Source organism: Schistocerca piceifrons, chromosome 2 (genome assembly GCF_021461385.2).
Source record: "Schistocerca piceifrons isolate TAMUIC-IGC-003096 chromosome 2, iqSchPice1.1, whole genome shotgun sequence".
Classification (NCBI taxonomy): domain Eukaryota; kingdom Metazoa; phylum Arthropoda; class Insecta; order Orthoptera; family Acrididae; genus Schistocerca; species Schistocerca piceifrons.
This window is the reverse complement of record NC_060139.1, coordinates 649352307-649372191: the sequence shown is the minus strand read 5'-3', so window position 1 is coordinate 649372191 and position 19885 is coordinate 649352307. Positions and strand designations below refer to the sequence as shown.

At 43.0% G+C, this 19885-nt stretch overlaps 1 protein-coding gene across 1 annotated transcript in view; it reads left to right on the top strand.

The window, feature by feature from the left end:
* LOC124775695 overlaps nt 1-19885 on the top strand; it is a 139052-nt gene that overhangs the window by 13460 nt on the left and 105707 nt on the right. The window contains exon 2 of the mRNA XM_047250522.1: nt 12090-12220. Coding sequence (XP_047106478.1) covers nt 12090-12220 — 131 coding nt within the window. The remainder of the gene's footprint in view (nt 1-12089; nt 12221-19885) is intronic.

Genomic DNA, 19885 nt, shown 5'->3' with positions numbered 1-19885 from the left:
AATTTCACCATGGCATGGGTATTGGGAGAAGCTTTCATATTTTGAATCCACGTATTATAATGTTTCACACTAAATATTTCAAGTGAAAAAGAAAATAATATGCAGGAACTATATGCATTATCTTGAGGGCTTGTACAGTGGCCAAACATTCCTACACAGAGGGTGGAGGGGGAGCGGAGGGAGTGTGGGGGAAGGGTAATGTGGCCAGTGCCATCGCTAGAGTCTGGCATGTTTGTTGTTCTAAATTTCGGACATATTTGCTAGTATCTGAAACGAAACGAAAGGGCTGTAATGTATTGTTTTCAATCGGTTTTTGATTTAGGCCAAATATAACAGAGTAGGTAGGATTTTAAGTAATGCAAATTATGTTGTTGTGGTCTTCAGTCCAGAGACTGGTTTGATGCAGCTCTCCATGCTGCTCTATCCTGTGCAAGCTTCATCATCTCCCAGTACTTACTGCAACCTACATCCTTCTGAATCTGTTTAGTGTACTCATCTCTTGGTCTCCCTCTACGATTTTTACCCTCCACGCTGCCCTCCAGTACTAAAATGGTGATCCCTTGATGCCTCAGAATATGCCCTACCAACCGATCTCTTCTTCTAGACAAGTTGTGCCACAAATTTCTCTTCTTTCCAATTCTATTTAATACCCCCTCATTAGTTATGTGATCTACCCATCTAATCTTCAGCATTCTTCCGTAGCACCACATTTCGAAAGCTTCTATTCTCTTCTTGTCTAAATTATTTATCGTCCATGTTTCACTTCCATACATGGCTACACTACATACAAATACTTTCAGAAACGACTTCCTTACACTTAAACCTATACTCAACGTTAACAAATTTCTCTTCTTCAGAAACGCTATCCTTGCCATTGCCAGTCTATATTTTATATACTCTCTACTTCGACTATAATCAATTATTTTGCTCCCCAAATAGTAAAACTCATTTACTACTTTAAGTGTCTCATTTCCTAATCTAATTCCCGCAGCATCACCCGATTTAATTCGACTACATTCCATTATCCTCGTTCTGCTTTTGTTGGTTTTCATCTTATATGCTCCTTTCAAGACACTCTCCATTCCGTTCGTCTGCTCTTCTAGGTCCTTTACTGCCTCTGACAGACTTACAGTGCCGTCGGCGAACCTCAAAGTTTTTATGTCTTCTCCATGGATTTTAATTCCTACTCCGAAAGACACTCGGATAAGAAATGACAAAAAGAATTTCTCTTGATATAATTGTAAATTAACAATTTTTCCCATTTTTCCCCCAATGCTTTATTGCGCTGCTTGTCAAGTTTCTTGATTTTAGGACAACGGGAAATACCCTATATGTTTTGATGAGTGAGTTTGCGGGTGTCAAAATGCGTGATATAAATGATTATATCTTTTGATTTCTTTGACATGGAAGCTTCAATTTTTTGTACCTCAAAGAGACCGTAGACCTTAGTGTGTTGCATAAATTTCAACTCGATACGTCTACCAGTTCGTGAGAAAAAGGATTTTTTTAACAGTCGGACAGGCAGACCGACAGAGAAACACACAGCAAAGTGATCCTATAACGGTGCTGCTTTAACCAACTGACGTAAGGAATCCTAAAAATTAGAAAACTTGTTTTATTTCAGTGATTACTTCATTTTTAAATCATAACAAATAATATAGATATCATAATAAAATTTAAACACATAATTAGAATCGTCAAATCTAAAAAAAGCGCCATGTTATTAATAGTTTTTCGTGGAGCAGTTACTCATTTCCCGCGGAACACCAGTCCATGGAAAACCTGCTCTACAGTCTGTAACGGTACCGTGGCGCGGACATTTCAATGTACACTAAAGCTGCAGGCGCGTACCTGCAAGGAAACAAAAAATTAGTTCCACATTTCTGTTTTTTTGACGTTATTATTAAAATATTGGTCGCCGGTACGACAGTATACTTTTACATTTTAGTTTGCAGATGCCGTTTTCTAGGCATACCGTATGTTTTGACAGCGTATCATTTGCACTGTATTGACGAAAGAGTCCTTTTATTTGTTCCGGTAAGATACAGGAAGCGAATGAGATCAGTGCGGCCGCATGCCAAACTCTTTTATCCGATAACGCTATGTCAACATTTACTGAGCTTCGGGAGGCAAAGTTGGACAATGGCTTGTCAGAACATAACGGACACCCTATCACCTAAGTCAAACGCACTATCATGGAAAAGCGCCGTCAGGCTTTGTATTGCAGGCTGGTGTGTTCCGAAACAGTAGAGCTGAGTACTCATGGGCTGTACCTTAGAAGAACCTTCCAGCGTGCCACTTCATGACAGCTTTGGTGATTAAGAGCACGTCTAGAGCTCCTGTGTCTTTCTAGAAAGTGCACCGGCATAAAAAACACACCAACCAAAAAGATTAAACTCTTTGCACCAGCTGTTATATAACGTAGGATCATGAAAGAAGGCGATGCTCCTGCTGCCAGTGTCTCATCACAAGTTTATAGTTTATATTTCTGATCATCGAGCTCTGTGTGCGGACATTAGAAACGAATAATTATTTAAATAAAAATAATTTTTTTAACCTAATGCGTTTCATATCGGATTAAGAAGTGTAAATAATTACTCGTAGATCTGTAGTTAGATGTAAAAATCTCTGATCATAAATTTTTTATAGCTATGAAAATACTTATAAGATTTATAACGAAGAACATAGGGGCACATGCAACAGATATAATTACAGTGCAGCTACTCACGGAAGTCCAGTACGGGCAGTAATTATCGTGTGGCAACGAAACTTGGTAGTTTTACGCTGGAAAACAAATCAGTTTCAGTTGTGACCACCAGCTCCAACTCTGGCGCTGTACACTGCATACAGGGTGAGTCACTAACTATTGCTACTTAGAATAACTCCGAAAGTATGAGAGTAGCTGAAAACTTTGTGGGACAAATGTTGCATCAGACAACGGGGACCACAATATGACGCTGGTTTTTTGTTGCTAGGTGGGGTCGCATCAGAGATATGAAGGTCAACTTTGCTTTCTTAAATGGGGTGCTATAGTTTGGTACTTATTTTATGGTAGCGGCTATCGAGACGAATTGAATGATGTGTAACAGTCAGGTCTTTGAAGGTTGGCGAAGGTCACAAAGGTAGCATGAACATCCATTCACAGTAGGTTTTCGAAGTGATGACCATTGGTATCAATGCAGTGATGCAATCTTCTAATCATTGACTGAGTGGTATTCCTTATCACCTTGGCACTTATCGAAGCACATGCTCTGACAATTCTGTCTCGTATATCGTGCAAATAGTAAATACTCGCCGAATACGGCGTATCCATCCAACGTGCCATTGACATGTAAACATCATTCGACGATTTCGCAATACAACACTAAAAGGAACGGTAAGACTAGCATATTCGAATCAAGCGAATGTGAATGATGTATTCCTTCAAAGAACAATTCGATATGCTTCTAATTTACGGAGAATGCCAACGAAATTCAGTGAGAGCTAGTGTCGTACATTTAAATATGGGTATGATAAATTGAGAACAGCTGGATCTTTGACGCATCGAAACATTTCTAGCAAAGGAAAGTTACTAGCGAGTAAACGGAAATTGGTACTATTGCCACTGTGGTTCGAGCTCCTTGTCTTAGTTCGCGTAAAATCGCAAGAGAATCTGGCATGAGCCAGAGTAGCGTTGTTCGTGTTCTGCATCGTCGTAAATATCATCCTTGACATATCAGTCTCCACCAAGAATTAACTGGTACGGATTGTGTGCATCGCATCGAATTCTGCCGATGGGCTCAACTTCAGATTCAGAGGGATGACACATTTATTAATTTGATTTTATTTACTGACGAGGCTACTACATTCACGAACCATGGAAATGTTAATTTGCATAACATACATTATTGGACAACTGAAAATCCATGTTGGCTGCGACAAGTTGCTCACAAAAAATCGTGGTCGGTGAATGTATGGTGTGGGATTCTGGAGGACAGAATTATAAGCCCCTATTTTATCGAAGGAAATTTTAATGGTACGAAGAAATATTCGGTCTGTTATTGGAAAAAACACCTTTAGGAACAAGGAACAGACTGTGGTATCAACACTAGGGCTGTCCGGCCATTTTTCGCTGATGGCTAGAAATGAGTTGCAGAGACAATTCCCAGATCGTTGGATTGGAAGAAAAAACAAAAGAGAAACAAAAACAAAGTTGACCTTCATATCTCTGAAGCAACTCCACCTATCAACAAAAAAATCAACGTTGTCCCATGCAACTTTTGTCGCACAAACTTTTCAGCGCCTATCACACTTTTGGAGTTATTCTAGGTGGCAATAGTGACTCGCCCTGTATAGAGAGCATATAAAATGATTCAAATGGCTCTGAGCACTATGGGACTTAACATCTGAGGTCATCATTCCCCTAGAACTTAGAACTACTTAAACCTAACTAACCTAACGACATCACACACATCCATGCCCAAGGCAGGATTCGAACCTGCGACCGTAGCAGTCGCGCGGTTCCGGACTGAGCGCCTAGAACCGCTAGACCACCGCGGCCAGAGAGCCTATATAAAGCCTCTCTATTTGTATGGCGGTTTGAGGTCCACGCTGTTATTTGGCAAGCCATAACGCCAGGGCTCAGTATGGTTATCAAGAGGAAAGATGGTGCGACGTTAGTGAAGCTGTTTTATGTGAACGGCACCAAATACAGTGCAGCACTGAAAACGTACCGACGACTGGATCGTCTATGGAGAGGCCTGGAGTCATTAAACGGAGTAAAGGAGATGATAATGAAATTCTAAAACATGGGTGAGCTAGATGTGGCACCTGAAAGAGGAATGCGTCCTGTCCCAGTGGAAGTTACTGACGAGGTTGCTATTGCTGTAACTGACCATGCAGGACGTGCCCCGCACAATGCTAGTGCTCGCGCAGAGTAACGAGAATTGTCCATCCCATGGTCAACACTACTAGAAGTTTTTTGGTCTATTTTACACTGGTACCTGAAGAAGATCCAGACGGTGCAGCAACTGAACTTCAAGACCCGCAGCAACGTTGTGAATTTGCTCTGCGGCTTCTGGTAATGATCGAAATTGATGACATGTGGCCGGAAAATATTCTATGGAGTGACGAGGCACATTTTACACTAAAGGATGCAGTGAATACACAGAACTGCCAAATTTTGGGTACTGTTAGACCGCATGTTGTGCACGAAGAGCTATTACACACACCGTATACGACTGCGTGGTGTGCATTCACAAGCACCTTTACGTTCTGGCCGTTTCTCTTGGAAGAGAATACACTAAGAAGGTCTGTCGGATGTACCGTGACGTCTGCACATTATCGAGATCTCCTTGTACAGTACGTGATTCCTGCTTTACACTGCGCAACTGTGTGGAAACCACTGTTTTCATGCACTGTGGGTAAAACGTCATATCGCTCTCCCAACGAAAGATCTGCTTAATGCAACCTGCCACGAACGTGTTATCTCAAAGGTTTCCCAGATGAATGACTTGCAAGACTACGTGATCATCATTCATGTGACTTTTGGCTCTGGGGATATCTGAAAGAATGCGTTTATTAGGGAAACGTTCGGTCTTTAACTGACCTGAAAGCAGGAACACGTTGCTCAGATTCCACCGGAACTGCAGTAAGCAACTGTTGATGACGTCGCTTTACGAGTGAAGCACGTCTCCGGTGCTCATAATGAACGAATTGTGTAAGCAGCGGTTTATAATAATATCAACATAATGCTTTTCTCAGTGGTTTGATATATTCCGCCCACGTCCCGTTCCTAATTCCATTACGCATGGAAACATTTCTATACGTCTGTCTTGCAATCACAGCGCGAGATTTGCCTCTGGTGGCCAAAACTGGGATTAATTTTATTTTTACAGCCTAAATCGGTTCCACAGTAATGCGTTAAACTATCCACCAAGTTTCGCTGCCGTACGATAATTACAGCCCACACTGAACATCTTTGAGTAGCTGCACTTTGATTATGAGCAGATGGTAGCCAGAAGGTGGACTAATGACGCATCTACTATGTAGAGCGTGAGCCCCACGTTTTCCGTTATACATCTTACAAGTATTTTTATAGCTATTAAAAATTCACAATCACAAATTTTCAGTACTATCTGTATGGTTTTAGGAGACTTTATACAGGATAGGAGAAATTACTTTATACTTTGTAGCCCGAACCAAAAATCTGGTATATTAAAACATTATTTTCATGTAAATAATTACTTTATTTTTTTAGTCCTGTGTGTGTGAAATGTTTTAATCGATTTGAAACACCTTGATGAGATTAGAACAGAAATATGTGGTAAATTTCGGGTTTATATCAGTTTATCTTCATCTGAATCAACCAGTATATTACCTCCTACGTATATCTCACGATAGGCCGTGAAAGTAAAAATTATAGAGATATTCGAACACACACGAAGGCTTACCAGCAACCGTTCTTCCTGTAAATCATTCGCGACTGGAACGGGAAAAGGAGAAATGGCAGTGGCACACAGTGTACCCTCCGCCACATGTCAGACAAGGAAGCGAGTTAATAGTTCATTGTCACCCAGTTCTGAACTGTGTTCAACGTTTCAAGTCTGCAGCTCTTCGAGAAACGACAATGGTAAATAAAGTAACCTGCACCACAAACCACACAAGAAATCGAGTTAATATTGCAATGTCATTTAGTTATGAGCTATGTTGAAAGTTTCAGATCTCTCGTTCACCGGGAAAGCAGTTTAAACTCAATTGTAAAATTTGTGCCGATCAGACAGGCAGGCAAACAAGAAGTGACATAATAAAAACATTTTAAAATGGATGATGTGGGAACTAGAGATCAAAACATCATCGCAGTGCAGACGTAATAATCACGACACTGAAAAGCGTGGCGTACTGTAAGTGGAGGACAGGAAATACGCTCATGAGGAAATTGAATTAGAGGCACATAACTATGAGTAGTGTTCAAACGAACAGGTACGAAACGCCGTTAACAAATAAACCGGTTGAAATTTGCGTGTTTCGCTTTGCGATAGCATAGCGACACATCTGCGGAATGGAAGAATGCGTCGTCACCTAAAAATTCAAAGCTGTGCCCCCAGCAGGCAAGGAGATGCTCGTCACCTTTTTGGACGTCCGAAGACCGATTCTCATAAATTTCCTAGAGCACGGAAAAACCGTTGAAAGTAACGTGTACCGTGAGACATTCTGTAGCCTGTGCAAGGCCGTCAAGAGCAAACGGCTTGGGCTGCTCACGGAGGGAGAGATTCTGCTCCACGATAACGGGCGTCCACACGTCTCCCAAGTTCACACGAAGTGTAATGGCAAAGTTCAAGTGGGAGCAGTTTGAGCATCCGCCCTACAGCCCAACATGTCGACGTGCGACTTCCGTGTGTTTGGTACGAAAAAAAAAAAAAACAAATGGTAGCGCTTCAACTCGGACGACGAACTGAAGGACACAGTGGAAGACTGGCTCCTGTCACAGCCACAGGTATTCTGGGAACAGGGAATCCTTCGGCTCGTGAAACAGTGGGATAGTTGTGCTCAGGTCTCTGAAAGAGGAAGCCGCCTGGTAGAATTTTGCGCAGAGCATAACTTAATCATAGCTAACGCTTGGTTTAAGAATCATGAAAGAAGGCTGCATACATGGAAGAACCCTGGTGATACTAAAAGGTATCAGATAGATTATATAATGGTAAGACAGAGATTTAGGAACCAGGTTTTAAATTGTAAGACATTTTCAGGGGCAGATGTGGACTCTGACCACAATCTATTGGTTATGAACTGTAGATTAAAACTGAAGAAACTGCAAAAAGGTGGGAATTTAAGGAGATTGGACCTGGATAAACTGAAAGAACCAGAGGTTGTACAGAGTTTCAGGGAGAGCGTAAGGGAACAATTGACAGGAATGGGGAAAGAAATACAGAAGAAGAAGAATGGGTAGCTTTGAGGGATGAAATAGTGAAGGCAGCACAGGATCAAATAGGTAAAAAAACGAGGGCTAGTAGAAACCCTTGGGTAACAGACGAAATATTGGATTTAATTGATCAAAGGAGAAAATATAAAAATTAGTAAATAAAGCAGGCAAAAAGGAATACAAACGTCTCAAAAATGATATCGACAGGAAGTGCAAAATGGCTAAGCAGGGATGGATAGAGGACAAATGTAAAGATGTAGAGGCTTATCTCACTAGGGGTAAGATAGATACTGCCTATAGGAAAATTAAAGAGACCTTTGGAGAAAGGAGAACCACTTGCATGAATATCAAGAGCTGTGATGGAAACCCAGTTCTAAGCAAAGAAGGAAAGCAGAAAGGTGGAAGGAGTATATAGAGGGTTTTTACAAGGGCGATGTACTTGAGCACAATATTATGGAAATGGAAGAGGATGTACATGAAGATGAAATGGGAGATATGATATTGCGTGAAGAGTTTGACAGAGCACTGAAAGACCTGAGTCGAAACAAGGCCCCCGGAGTAGACAAAATTCCGTTAGAACTATTGACAGCCTTGGGAGAGCCAGTCCTGACAAAACTCTACCATCTGGTGAGCAAGATGTATGAGACAGGCTAAATACCCTCAGACTTCAAGAAGAACCTAATAATCCCAATCCCAAAGAAAGCAGGTGTTGACATATGTGAAAATTACCGAACTATCAGTTTAATAAGTCACAGCTGCAAAATACTAACGCGAATTCTTTACAGACGAATGGAAAAACTGATAGAAGCCGACCTAGGGGAAGATCAGTTTGGATTCCGTAGAAATGTTGGAACACGTGAGGCAATACTGACCCTACGACTTATCTTAGAAGAAAGATTAAGGAAAGGCAAACCTACGTTTCTAGCATTTGTAGACTTAGAGAAAGCTTTTGACAATGTTGATTGGAATACTCTCTTTCAAATTCTGAATGTGGCAGGGGTAAAATACAGAGAGCGAAAGACTATTTACAATTTGTACAGAAACCAGATGGCAGTTATAAGAGTCGAGGGGTATTAAAGGGAAGCAGTGGTTGGGAAGGGAGTGAGACAGGGTTGTAGCCTCTCCCCGATGTTATTCAATATGTATATTGAGCAAGCAATAAAGGAAACAAAAGAAAAGTTCGGAGTAGGTATTAAGAGCCATGGAGAAAAAATAAAAACTTTGAGGTTCGCCGATGACATTGTAATTCCGTCAGAGACAGCAAAGAACTTGGAAGACCAGTTGAACGGAATGGACAGTGTCTTGAAAGGAGGGTATAAGATGAACATCAACAAAAGCAAAACGAGGATAATGGAATGTAGTCGAATTAAGTCGAGTGATGCTGAAGGAATTAGATTAGGAAATGAGACACTTAAAGTAGTAAAGGAGTTTTGCTACTTGGGGAGCAAAATAACTGATGTTAGTCGTATTAGAGAGGATATAAAATGTAGACTAGCAATGGCAAGGAAAGCGGTTCTGAAGAAGAAAAATTTGCTAATATCGAGTATAGATTTAAATGTCAGGAAGTCGTTTCTGAAAGTATTTGTATGGAGTGTAGCCCTATATGGAAGTGAAACGTGGACAATAAATAGCTTGGACAAGAAGAGAATAGAAGCTTTCGAAAGTTGGTGCTACAGAAGAATGCTGAAGATTTGATGGGTAGGTCACATAACTAATGAGGAGATATTGAATAGAATTGGGGAGAAGAGGAGCTTGTGGCACAACTGGACTAGAAGAAGCGATCGGTTGGTAGGACATGTTCTGAGACATCGAGGGATCACCGATTTAGTACTAGAGGGCCACGTGGAGGGTAAAAATCGTAGAGGGAGACCGAGAGATGAATACACTAAGCAGATTCAGAAGGATGTAGGCTGCAGTGGGTACTGGGAGATGAAGAAGCTTGCACATGATAGAGTAGGATGGAGAGCTGCATCAAACCAGTCTCAGGACTGAAGACCACAACAATAACAACTCTGATGATTACAACTGAATAAAGACTACAATTATACCCAGAGTGTTATTTCGTACTTTTTGTTTTGAATACCACTAATGTTAGAACGTAGCAATCAGTTTCGCCGTGATCGCGACAGCGACGCAGAGTTGTATGAACTGCACGATATGTCGAAAACGTTATGCCGTCGTCCTGATGCATGGCTACTCAAATGCCGTGGCTACTTGTTCCAAGACACGCAATCTTGCTCCAACGCGTTCCAGGCGTGCTCAACAGGATTGAGATCAGGTGCCCTGGAGGACCACACAAGCACCCGCATGTCTGTGGCGGGTTACTCAAACGAGTCAGATGGGAAGAGATGGGGTGCCGCGTTGTCGTCTAAAGATTGATAGTGGCATGTTGTAGAGAACCACTCGTATACATATGACAGGACAATAGGTTTTCTTATCGTTCTTGAGCAAAAGACGTTATTAGATGTATCATCGCCCTATTTCAGCCCATGTAAGATCTCACACATGATTACCTCCATCTCTTGTACGAATGGCACGCTCATGGCAATTCGATGCCTCGTCTCTTTTGATTCCCGACGTAGTGCCATCGGCGTGTACCAACATGTACCAGACCAGGCGACATCTTTCCATGCTTCACAGTTCTTATGGTGGCGCATCTCCTTTTGGATCATCAGTCCTCTGACTGGTTTGGTGCCGCCCATTCATAAACCACATATCTGTGCATGTGTCCATTACACAATGGTTTCCATTGCCTTGTGCATCCTCATGTCGTTGATCATCGCTGGTTCTTCAGCCTTTGTGTGAAGTTTCCCACCCCAAAGGCAGGAATGTGCCTTAAACCTCTATCCGCTCCTCTGCCCTCTTTGTTAAGGCCATACGCAGAATGATGGTGACTCTTTACACTGGAAGTCGTCTGCTGCCAACACTGATGATTTTTATTCACAGTATCAGTAGTGGCTGGGTTCGAACCAGGGGCCCAGGACGTTTCGATTGGTAGTCAGTGACGCTACTCCTAGGTTTCGGTCCCCACACCCCTGCAAAGCCACACGGAGGTGATCCCACGTCCATGGCAGAACTGCAAAATCTGCTTCCCTGCCTCTCAGGTATAACTATCTTTTTTTGCTATTTCTCGTGGCGCAGTTTTAGTAACTTTTATGATTTTGTAGAAATGAAACATAAATGAGAAATAATGCTGAAATTGCGGACAACCAGTTAAAGGCATTATTGTATCAAGAAATTACAAATCATATAAACTTTACAAAACATTGAAACTACAACAACATCGGCCTACGCTGTTAGATCATGTTGTGTACATAGTTCCGCGTAGTCAGCGCGTACACAACTTTCCCAAAAGAGCGCGCCCCGCTAAGCACAACAGCGCAGGCGCAGCGCTCGTCCGTCTCCGCACTACGAGATGGCACTGTCTTAGAGACGGACCAAATTCTGCTTCCGCCGATCCATGTATTAATATGTAACGCAGCCAATGAGATTGCTGCTAACGTAGAACATTTTTTCTCCTCGCGGATCACACTCGCACAGTGATACATTATAACGAGTGTACAGACCTCCGATTAGTCAGTCTGCATTTGTCTGTACCAGTCTGCATTTGTCTGTGCCAGTCTATAGTCAAGCTTCAGTCTGCGCCTAATAAGATTATCATATTCCTGTACATAGCCATGAAGAGAAATGTATAGACACTTTGTCAAGTATCAGAGATATGTGAGAATAAGATTAACGTACCAAGACCAAAGGAACTTCAGATTGTCAACTGTAAACAGCATCCAGAATCAAGTTAAGTAATTTCTATGCTTTTTATTATTTTAATAAATATGTGTGAAAATTAATCAAGTTCTGTTTTAAGTTGGTCACCGTCAATCTGCTACTCTAAGCGTGCAAGTGGCATTTGTGTCGTCTGACCTAACGGCAGAAGATAAACACGCCACGATAAGACCACGAGACATATTGCTGACACTCGCCTACTTCGTTAGAGCGACAAGTCAAATAATCTGGTGGTGTGTGTACCGAAGGTCTTACAGTAAGCACACCACAGATCATTTCAAATTATTCGCGGAGGCAGTGCGGCGTAGAGGATTCGGCAGGGAGGCCATTCGCCGGCGTTTATGATCGGGCAGCGGTGACCCGGGTCAGCGCGGCCGCCGTCTCTGACCGCTCGTAACGCGGCGCACAGAGTAGTGGTGTGGCAGGGTCTGGTGCCTGGTGATGAGGACGCGCAGCCCCGCGAGGTGATGTCCGCGCTGCGCCTCCGGCGCGACCCCGAAACACGGCGCCTGCTGCCGGCGGCTCCCTCCGCAAGATCAGGTCTGTAGCTCCTCCCTTATTCCACCTCAAGTGCATGTTCACTTACGCCTTATTCCGACCATATATACGAGGAGCATTCAAGTTCTAAGGCCTCCGATTTTTTTTCTAATTAACTACTCACCCGAAATCGATGAAACTGGCGTTACTTCTCGACGTAATCGCCCTGTAGACGTACACATTTTTCACAACGCTGACGCCATGATTCCATGGCAGCGGCGAAGGCTTCTTTAGGAGTCTGTTTTGACCACTGGAAAATCGCTGAGGTAATAGCAGCACGGCTGGTGAATGTGCGGCCATGGAGAGTGTCTTTCATTGTTGGAAAAAGCCAAAAGTCACTAGGAGCCAGGTCAGGTGAGTAGGGAGCATGAGGAATCACTTCAAAGTTGTTATCACGAAGAAACTGTTGCGTAACGTTATCTCGATGTGCGGGTGCGTTGTCTTGGTGAAACAGCACACGCGCAGCCCTTCCTGGACGTTTTTGTTGCAGTGCAGGAAGGAATTTGTTCTTCAAAACATTTTTCTAGGATGCACCTGTTACCGTAGTGCCCTTTGGAACGCAATGGGTAAAGATTACGCCCTCGCTGTCCCAGAACATGGACACCATCATTTTTTCAGCACTGGCGGTTACCCGAAATTTTTTTGGTGGCGGTGAATCTGTGTGCTTCCATTGAGCTGACTGGCGCTTTGTTTCTGGATTGAAAAATGGCATCCACGTCTCATCCATTGTCACAACCGACGAAAAGAAAGTCCCATTCATGCTGTCATTGTGCGTCAACATTGCTTGGCAACATGCCACACAGGCAGCCATGTGGTCGTCAGTCAGCATTCGTGGCACCAACCTGGATGACACTTTTCGCATTTTCAGGTCGTCATGCAGGATTGTGTGCACAGAACCCACAGAAATGCCAACTCTGGAGGCGATCTGTTCAACAGTCATTCAGCGATCCCCCAAAACAATTCTCTCCACTTTCTCGATCATGTCGTCAGACCGGCTTGTGCGAGCCCAAGGTTGTTTCGGTTTGTTGTCACATGATGTTCTGCCTTCATTAAACTGTCACACCCACGAACGCACTTTCGACACATCCATAACTCCATCACCACATGTCTTCTTCAACTGTCAATGAATTGCCCGCATCTCGTGGTCGTGCGGTAATGTTCTCGCTTCCCATGCCCGGGTTCCCGAGTTCGATTCCCGGCGGGGTCGGGGATTTTCTCTGCCTCGTGATGGCTGGGTGTTGTGTGCTGTCCTTAGGTTAGTTAGGTTTAAGTAGTTCTAAGTTCTAGGGGACTGATGACCATAGATGTTAAGTCCCATAGTGCTCAGAGCCATTTGAACCATTTTGTCGATGAATTTCAATTGGTTTCACACCACGCAAATTCAGAAAACGAATGATTGCACGCTGTTCAAGTAAGGAAAACGTCGCCATTTTAAGTATTTAAAACAGTTCTCATTCTCGCCGCTGGCAGTAAAATTCCATCTGCCGTACGGTGCTGCCATCTCTGGGACATATTGACAATGTACGCGGCCTCATTTTAAAACAATGCGCATGTTTCTATCTCTTTCCAGTCCGGAGAAAAAAAATTGGAGGCCTTAGAACTTGAATGCACCTCGTACATCAGTTTTTGATACGGATAAAACAAAACACACTACCGGAAAAAAATCGGGATATCAAAAAAATTAATCTAGAGCAACGCAATTTCTGGAATACGTTCGTCTGGATAACATATTTAAATGATTAACACTGCAACATCACAGGTTAATGTAAAAGCGAGACGATGATGAAGTCCCATACTCCGTAACAGGGTGTAGGGGACGATGCGGGAGACTCGCACCACCGTACTAGGCAAGGTCCTAATGGTTTGCCATTGCCTTACTCCGACCATAATTTGGATGAAACATGATGATGAAGACGACACAACAACACCCAGTCATCTCGAGGCAGGTGAAAAATCCCTGACCCCGCTGGGAATCGAACCCGGGACGCTGTGCTCGGTAAGCGAGAACGCTACCGGGAGACCACGAGCTGCGGACAAAAAGCGAGATAAGCCATTGCAAATGTGAAATGCTGGTGAATTAATAACCGGTGTAACCGACAGAATGTTCAATGCGAGCATACAAACGTGCAATCATTGTGTTCTACAAGTGCTGCATGTCTGTTTGTGGGCTGGCGTTCCAAGCTTGTTGCGCTTGGTCCGTCAATAGAGGGACGCTTAATGCTGTTAATGGATGATGCAGGAGTGTCGACTCGTGATGTCCTACACATGTGCTCGATTAGAGACAGATCTGGTCATTGAGCACGGCAACGCAACATATCTGTAGAGCATGTTGGGTTACAACACCGGTATGTGGGCGAGCGTTATTGTGTTGAAAAACTCCCTTGGCAAGCTGTTCATGAATGGTAGCACAACAGGTCCAATCACCAAACTGGCGTACAGGTTTGCAGTCAGGATGCATGCGATAACCACGAGAGTGCTCTTGCTCTCATACGAAATCGCAGCCCAGACAATAACGTCAGTTGTAGGTCCAGGGTGTCTAACACGTATACAGGCCTCCTCCTAACCAACACTCGGCCATCATTGGCACCGAGGCAGAACCAGCTTTCATAACAAAAAGCAACAGCCCGCCAACCTGTCCTCCAATGGTCTCTCGCTTGACACCACTGAAATCGCAAATGGTGCTGGTTTGCGGTCACTGCAATGCTCGCTACAGGGCATCTGGCTCGGAGCTGTCCTTGAACTAACCGATTTGTAGCAGTTCGTTGTGTCACTGCAGTATCAACTGCTGCTAAAAAAAATGGCTCTGAGCACTATGGGACTTAACATCTGTGGTCATCAGTCCCCTAGAACTTACAACCACTTAAACCTAACTAACCTAAGGACATCACACACACCCATGCCCGAGGCAGGATTCGAAGCTGCGACCGTCACGGTCGCGCGGTTCCAGACTGAAGTGCCTAGAACCGCTCGGCCACACCGGCCGACACTGCTGCTCAAATTACTGCTGTAGATGCTGTATAATGCGTCGGAGTCATACGCCGAATACGATGGTCTTTCCTCTCACGTGGCCGTCCGGAGCCCGGTCGTCTTGCAACCGTACATTCTAGTGACCACCACTGCCAGCAGTCATGTGTAGGGGCTACATTCCTGCCAAGTCTTTCTGCAGTATTGCAGAAGAAACATCCACCTCCTCGTAGCTCTACAACACGACTTCGTTCAGACTTAGTGAGATGTTGATTACGGCGTCTTTATCGCTTTAAACGCATTCTCGACTAACATCAACTGCCCAACTTCAGTATCAAAGATAACTAACGGGTGTTTAATGTGAACCTTATTTGCATCCTCACAGTGATGATACTAGCTCTGCTCTTAAGCGATTGGCACGAAATGTGAATGGACATCATCTTTCAGATGTAGAAATACGCTTACCAACTTTCGTTTACCTCTAACGACACCTTTTTGGTGTTGCTATTTTTTTCTATTTGCTATAGAAATTGAAACATCGTCTTTTAAGTGGAACTAGTTGTCTAAAGCGAGGCTTTTTTGCCTCCTGCTGCGATTGAAATACATCAGTCGCTTCAGAGGGCTTTCTTAGGAAAGTGTCAAAATGAACCATTGTTCTCCTACCAGGCTTTGCAAGATTAAATGATGGAATCAATCCGCTACGAAATCTATTGCGAATAAGAGGTGGTTCAGACTTGCAGTACTTATTGGCAAAGCTGGAAATGATTTCAAGAAGAGAAACCAAATAAGAAAACTTTAACTACACGAAAAAAACAGTAAAAGTAAATATGGGTAGAGGACTGACTATGAAAGAGGAGAGATAATTCCAAGCAATTTTCTGCACGGGCAAAACAGTCTGTTATGTTACATCAGTAAACAACTTTTACTACAAAGAATGTAGGTTTTGACGAACAAAGCAGTTTTCCTGCGAACAAATATGTTTCAAATAGAGCGATCGATTGATCGCAATCGATTTCCTTTCTATAAAAGCACTGCTAGATTGATAGAATTATGTTACAAGTTCACCTGATATCTCAAAAAAGGGATTGTGTAAGAAGTATTTGGAGACGAACATGACGTGACCTAACAACACACCTTCAAAACATTTTATTGTTAAATGCGTATATGAATAATTTTCAAAGGTATTCTCTCTCCTCCGAAATAGTAGTAGTAGTTTTATTCATCCATTATCCAGTTTTACAGGAATGATGGACATTTTATGGATTCGAACCTGCGACCGTAGCAGTCATGCACTTCCGGACTGAAGCGCCTAGAACCGCTCTGCCACCGCGGCCGGCACCTAAATACAAACCTGGGGGTTTTGGGTCAGCTGTTCTAGGAGTCCAAATTTTTCGCGTTGCACCACCTTGTTCGGCATTTTTGCGTGAACAAAGCAAATCGCTAAGAAGCGGTACTCGTCATTTATGTGGCCTACCGGCGCTGCATGATTATACGACCTTCACGGGCACAGGCAATTTGTCAGCAAGTGCTTAACAAGAACCAGTAAATATTTACTGGCACCGTTTCACAAAAGGTTACGTCAGGAAGCCGGATCAACAAGTGTTTTCTGTTCAACGCCGAGCGCTGCTGTTTGCTTGTTCCTCAAGCTTCACTTGACTGGATGTGCCGGTTACACCAAGCGTTAACAGTTTTTTTATTCGTCTTTGCAGTCGTTCCTCATGGAGATAATGACAAACAAAGATACAGAAATCATCGTGTTGAGGAAACCTGACCAATTTTCCTCTAAATCTGTCATGGAAATGGAGCGGGGAACATTAGTATGACGTTGGAACGGAGAACATATGTTTTACGAGTTGTCCTATCTTTCTGTCCTCTCTCATTAGCATAAACAAATGACTTGATATATTAGCACAGTCAATTATGTACTTGTTATTGGTAACGGGATCTCAGTCTAAACGTTGAATACCTACTATATCATTAAAAGAGAACGCCTAGGTTGGACAGGGACACAAAGATATATTTCGTCTAACTCCGTCAGCAGTGAATGGTGGCAGCCACTGATTCTAGTTACTCTGCAGAAGGGAAGGCTGTAATAGCCTGACAACTGGGAAAGAGTCTCTCAAAAATGGCGAGACTAGCCGGATGTTCACGTGTTGCACTGCTGAAAGCAAACAAGTAGACCTTGAAACGCTAGCAGGCGACAACATGCTGTGAGTCTACACTTCTTCAAAGAATGTTGATATCGGATACTTGTTCGGACTGTAGAGTAGAGTAGTTGGCTATCTGTGTCACAACAGACACGGACATATAATGAAGGGGAAAGGACATGCCTTTCAAAACTGACGGTTTATTGCACGCTGTTGGAAATTTATTTATTTTTATTTATTTATTTGTTTAACCTGATCTAATTAGGGCCATCAGGCAGTCTCTCATATCGGGCCAAGATTTCATACATTTGGTACGTTTTTACGTTATAGTTATCTAAGCATTAACAATTTCAGTATGACAAATAGTATTAAATGTGAGTAAATAGTACTGACTATGAACTAATAAAGTGAATACTGGCAGTACTTCTCCATCTGCTGCTGCTGCCCTGCTGCCACTAATAATAACTATAACACTAATAATAATAATAACAATAATAATAATAATAATAGTAATAGTGGCAGATATAAAAAGAATTTATAGGTGTCCAAAAAAGATGTTTTCTGATATAGCGAGTTCTGGGGAAAGGAAATGTTAGGAAACTGCACCAGCTAAGAGTACTGGGGAATGACGAAGATCAGGTTGGAAAGAAGGACATACAAGGGTAACGAGTGCGTACAGGGTAACGAGTGCGTACAGGGACTATGGTTATCATTATTGTTGTTTGTGTCATTAACTGTCTTCTGAAACGGCAGGGTTCTGTGGCAATGTCCTTTCTAGGTAGTGGTTTAACTAGTTCCTGTTTTCAGGCTTCAGGGAAAACACTTATGGTTAAGGAGTGGTTGAAGATATCTGTTATAATGGGCAGTACTGGGTCAATAACAAGCTTCATCATTTGAACTGTGATGCCATCGTGTTCAGTAGATGCTGGTCTGATACGCATGATGGTTTTTTTGACGGTATTGCTGGTAAAATGCTTTAGATAGAATTTTTCGTGTCTACAGTCGTTTACCCCCCATGAGGTAGTCAATGAGTCCCTGTTTCGTTTGCAATTCAGTTGTTGTTCTGGGTAATGAGAAGTACCGGTTCAGTTCTTCGACTGGGAGAATAGGATGAGCTGCAGTTTTGACTTTTCCTGTACCAAGCCCATTCAGGTTTTTCCATAGGGCAGCTGGTCCATTTCTGTTGTCGGTTAATGTATGAGCATGCCTGAGTTCGGCATTTCTCACACCATGACAGACTCTTTTACGTTTGTGCTTATAAGCAATATTATTTTCAGGAATGGGGCGCCGGCCGGTGTGGCCGTGCGGCTCAAGGCGCTTCAGTCCGGAACCGCGTGACCGCTACGGTCGCAGGTTCGAATCCTGCCTCGGGCATGGATGTGTGTGATGTCCTTAGGTTAGTTAGGTTTAATTAGTTCTAAGTTCTAGGCGACTGATGACCTCAGAAGTTAAGTCGCATAGTGCTCAGAGCCATTTGAACCATTTGAACCAGGAATGGGGCGCAGTTTCCATGCCCGATGTGCAGCGTCTCTCAGATTCATGAGCTGTTTTAGTTCTTCAGTTACAAGGTGCAGGTTTCCTTCTTATTTTTCAGTCACCAGAGAAGCATATTTGTGATATAGTACAGTACGTTTGTTAGCAAATCAATGAAGTTTTTCGTTTATGTCAGAGAGGGGAATAGAAGACGTCCACCAAACTACCCCTTGAGCCTCAGTTGCAAGTTCAGATAAAAAATTAATGCGTTTGAAGTCCCGTTATTTAGTCAGTTGTGGTTTCTTTCTGCTATATTATAATGAGTACGTCATGAAAATTACGTCATGGGCAGACATACCAGGTGCAGATATTTGAGAGGTACGAAACACTGCGTTTGGGGATTCCGTTACAAATACAGGGTGGCAAGAAAGACTCTGAAATGCTTTCAAGGGTGTTGTAGGGTAAATTGTACCGATAATTGTTAGTAAAAATTCGATACCTTCCGCCGTTTAATTAGCATTGAAGTTATTGCACGCAAATTCAAGCAGTGTGCCAGAGACTGTGTCGCCAAAAGTGTTCCTCGTTTGATTTCCTCAGACCGAACAAACGTAGCTTTTGCTCGCCAAGCTTAAATTTTTTGCTTCCTAAAAAAGGCACATTTTAACTGGTAATGAGTATTTCAACAAGTGGTGACTGACAGACCAATAGATGTCTGTGCATTACCACATTTTACTGCGCGCTGGTGTGCTGGTTACCTCATTGGCTAATTTCAATGCTAATTAAATCGTAAACAGCGCGACGTATGGAATTTTTCATTAACTATTACTTTTCAGCACAAGCTAGCCCGCAATATCCCTGCAAGCTTTTCAGACTGTTTCTGATCACCCCGTATATTGATGAGAGTGACTACTGTTCGTATGCTGGGTAAGAGGAACATGAAGTAGCGGCACCCATGCCCCGTTCCCGTCTACGAGATTTCCTCAAGAGAAAAGCTAAAGAGAAGACTGGAGGAAGCATGGGTCATTTTTTCATCCCGAAAACACCAGGAAACCTACTGGGAATAGTGACATTTAAAAGAACTTGT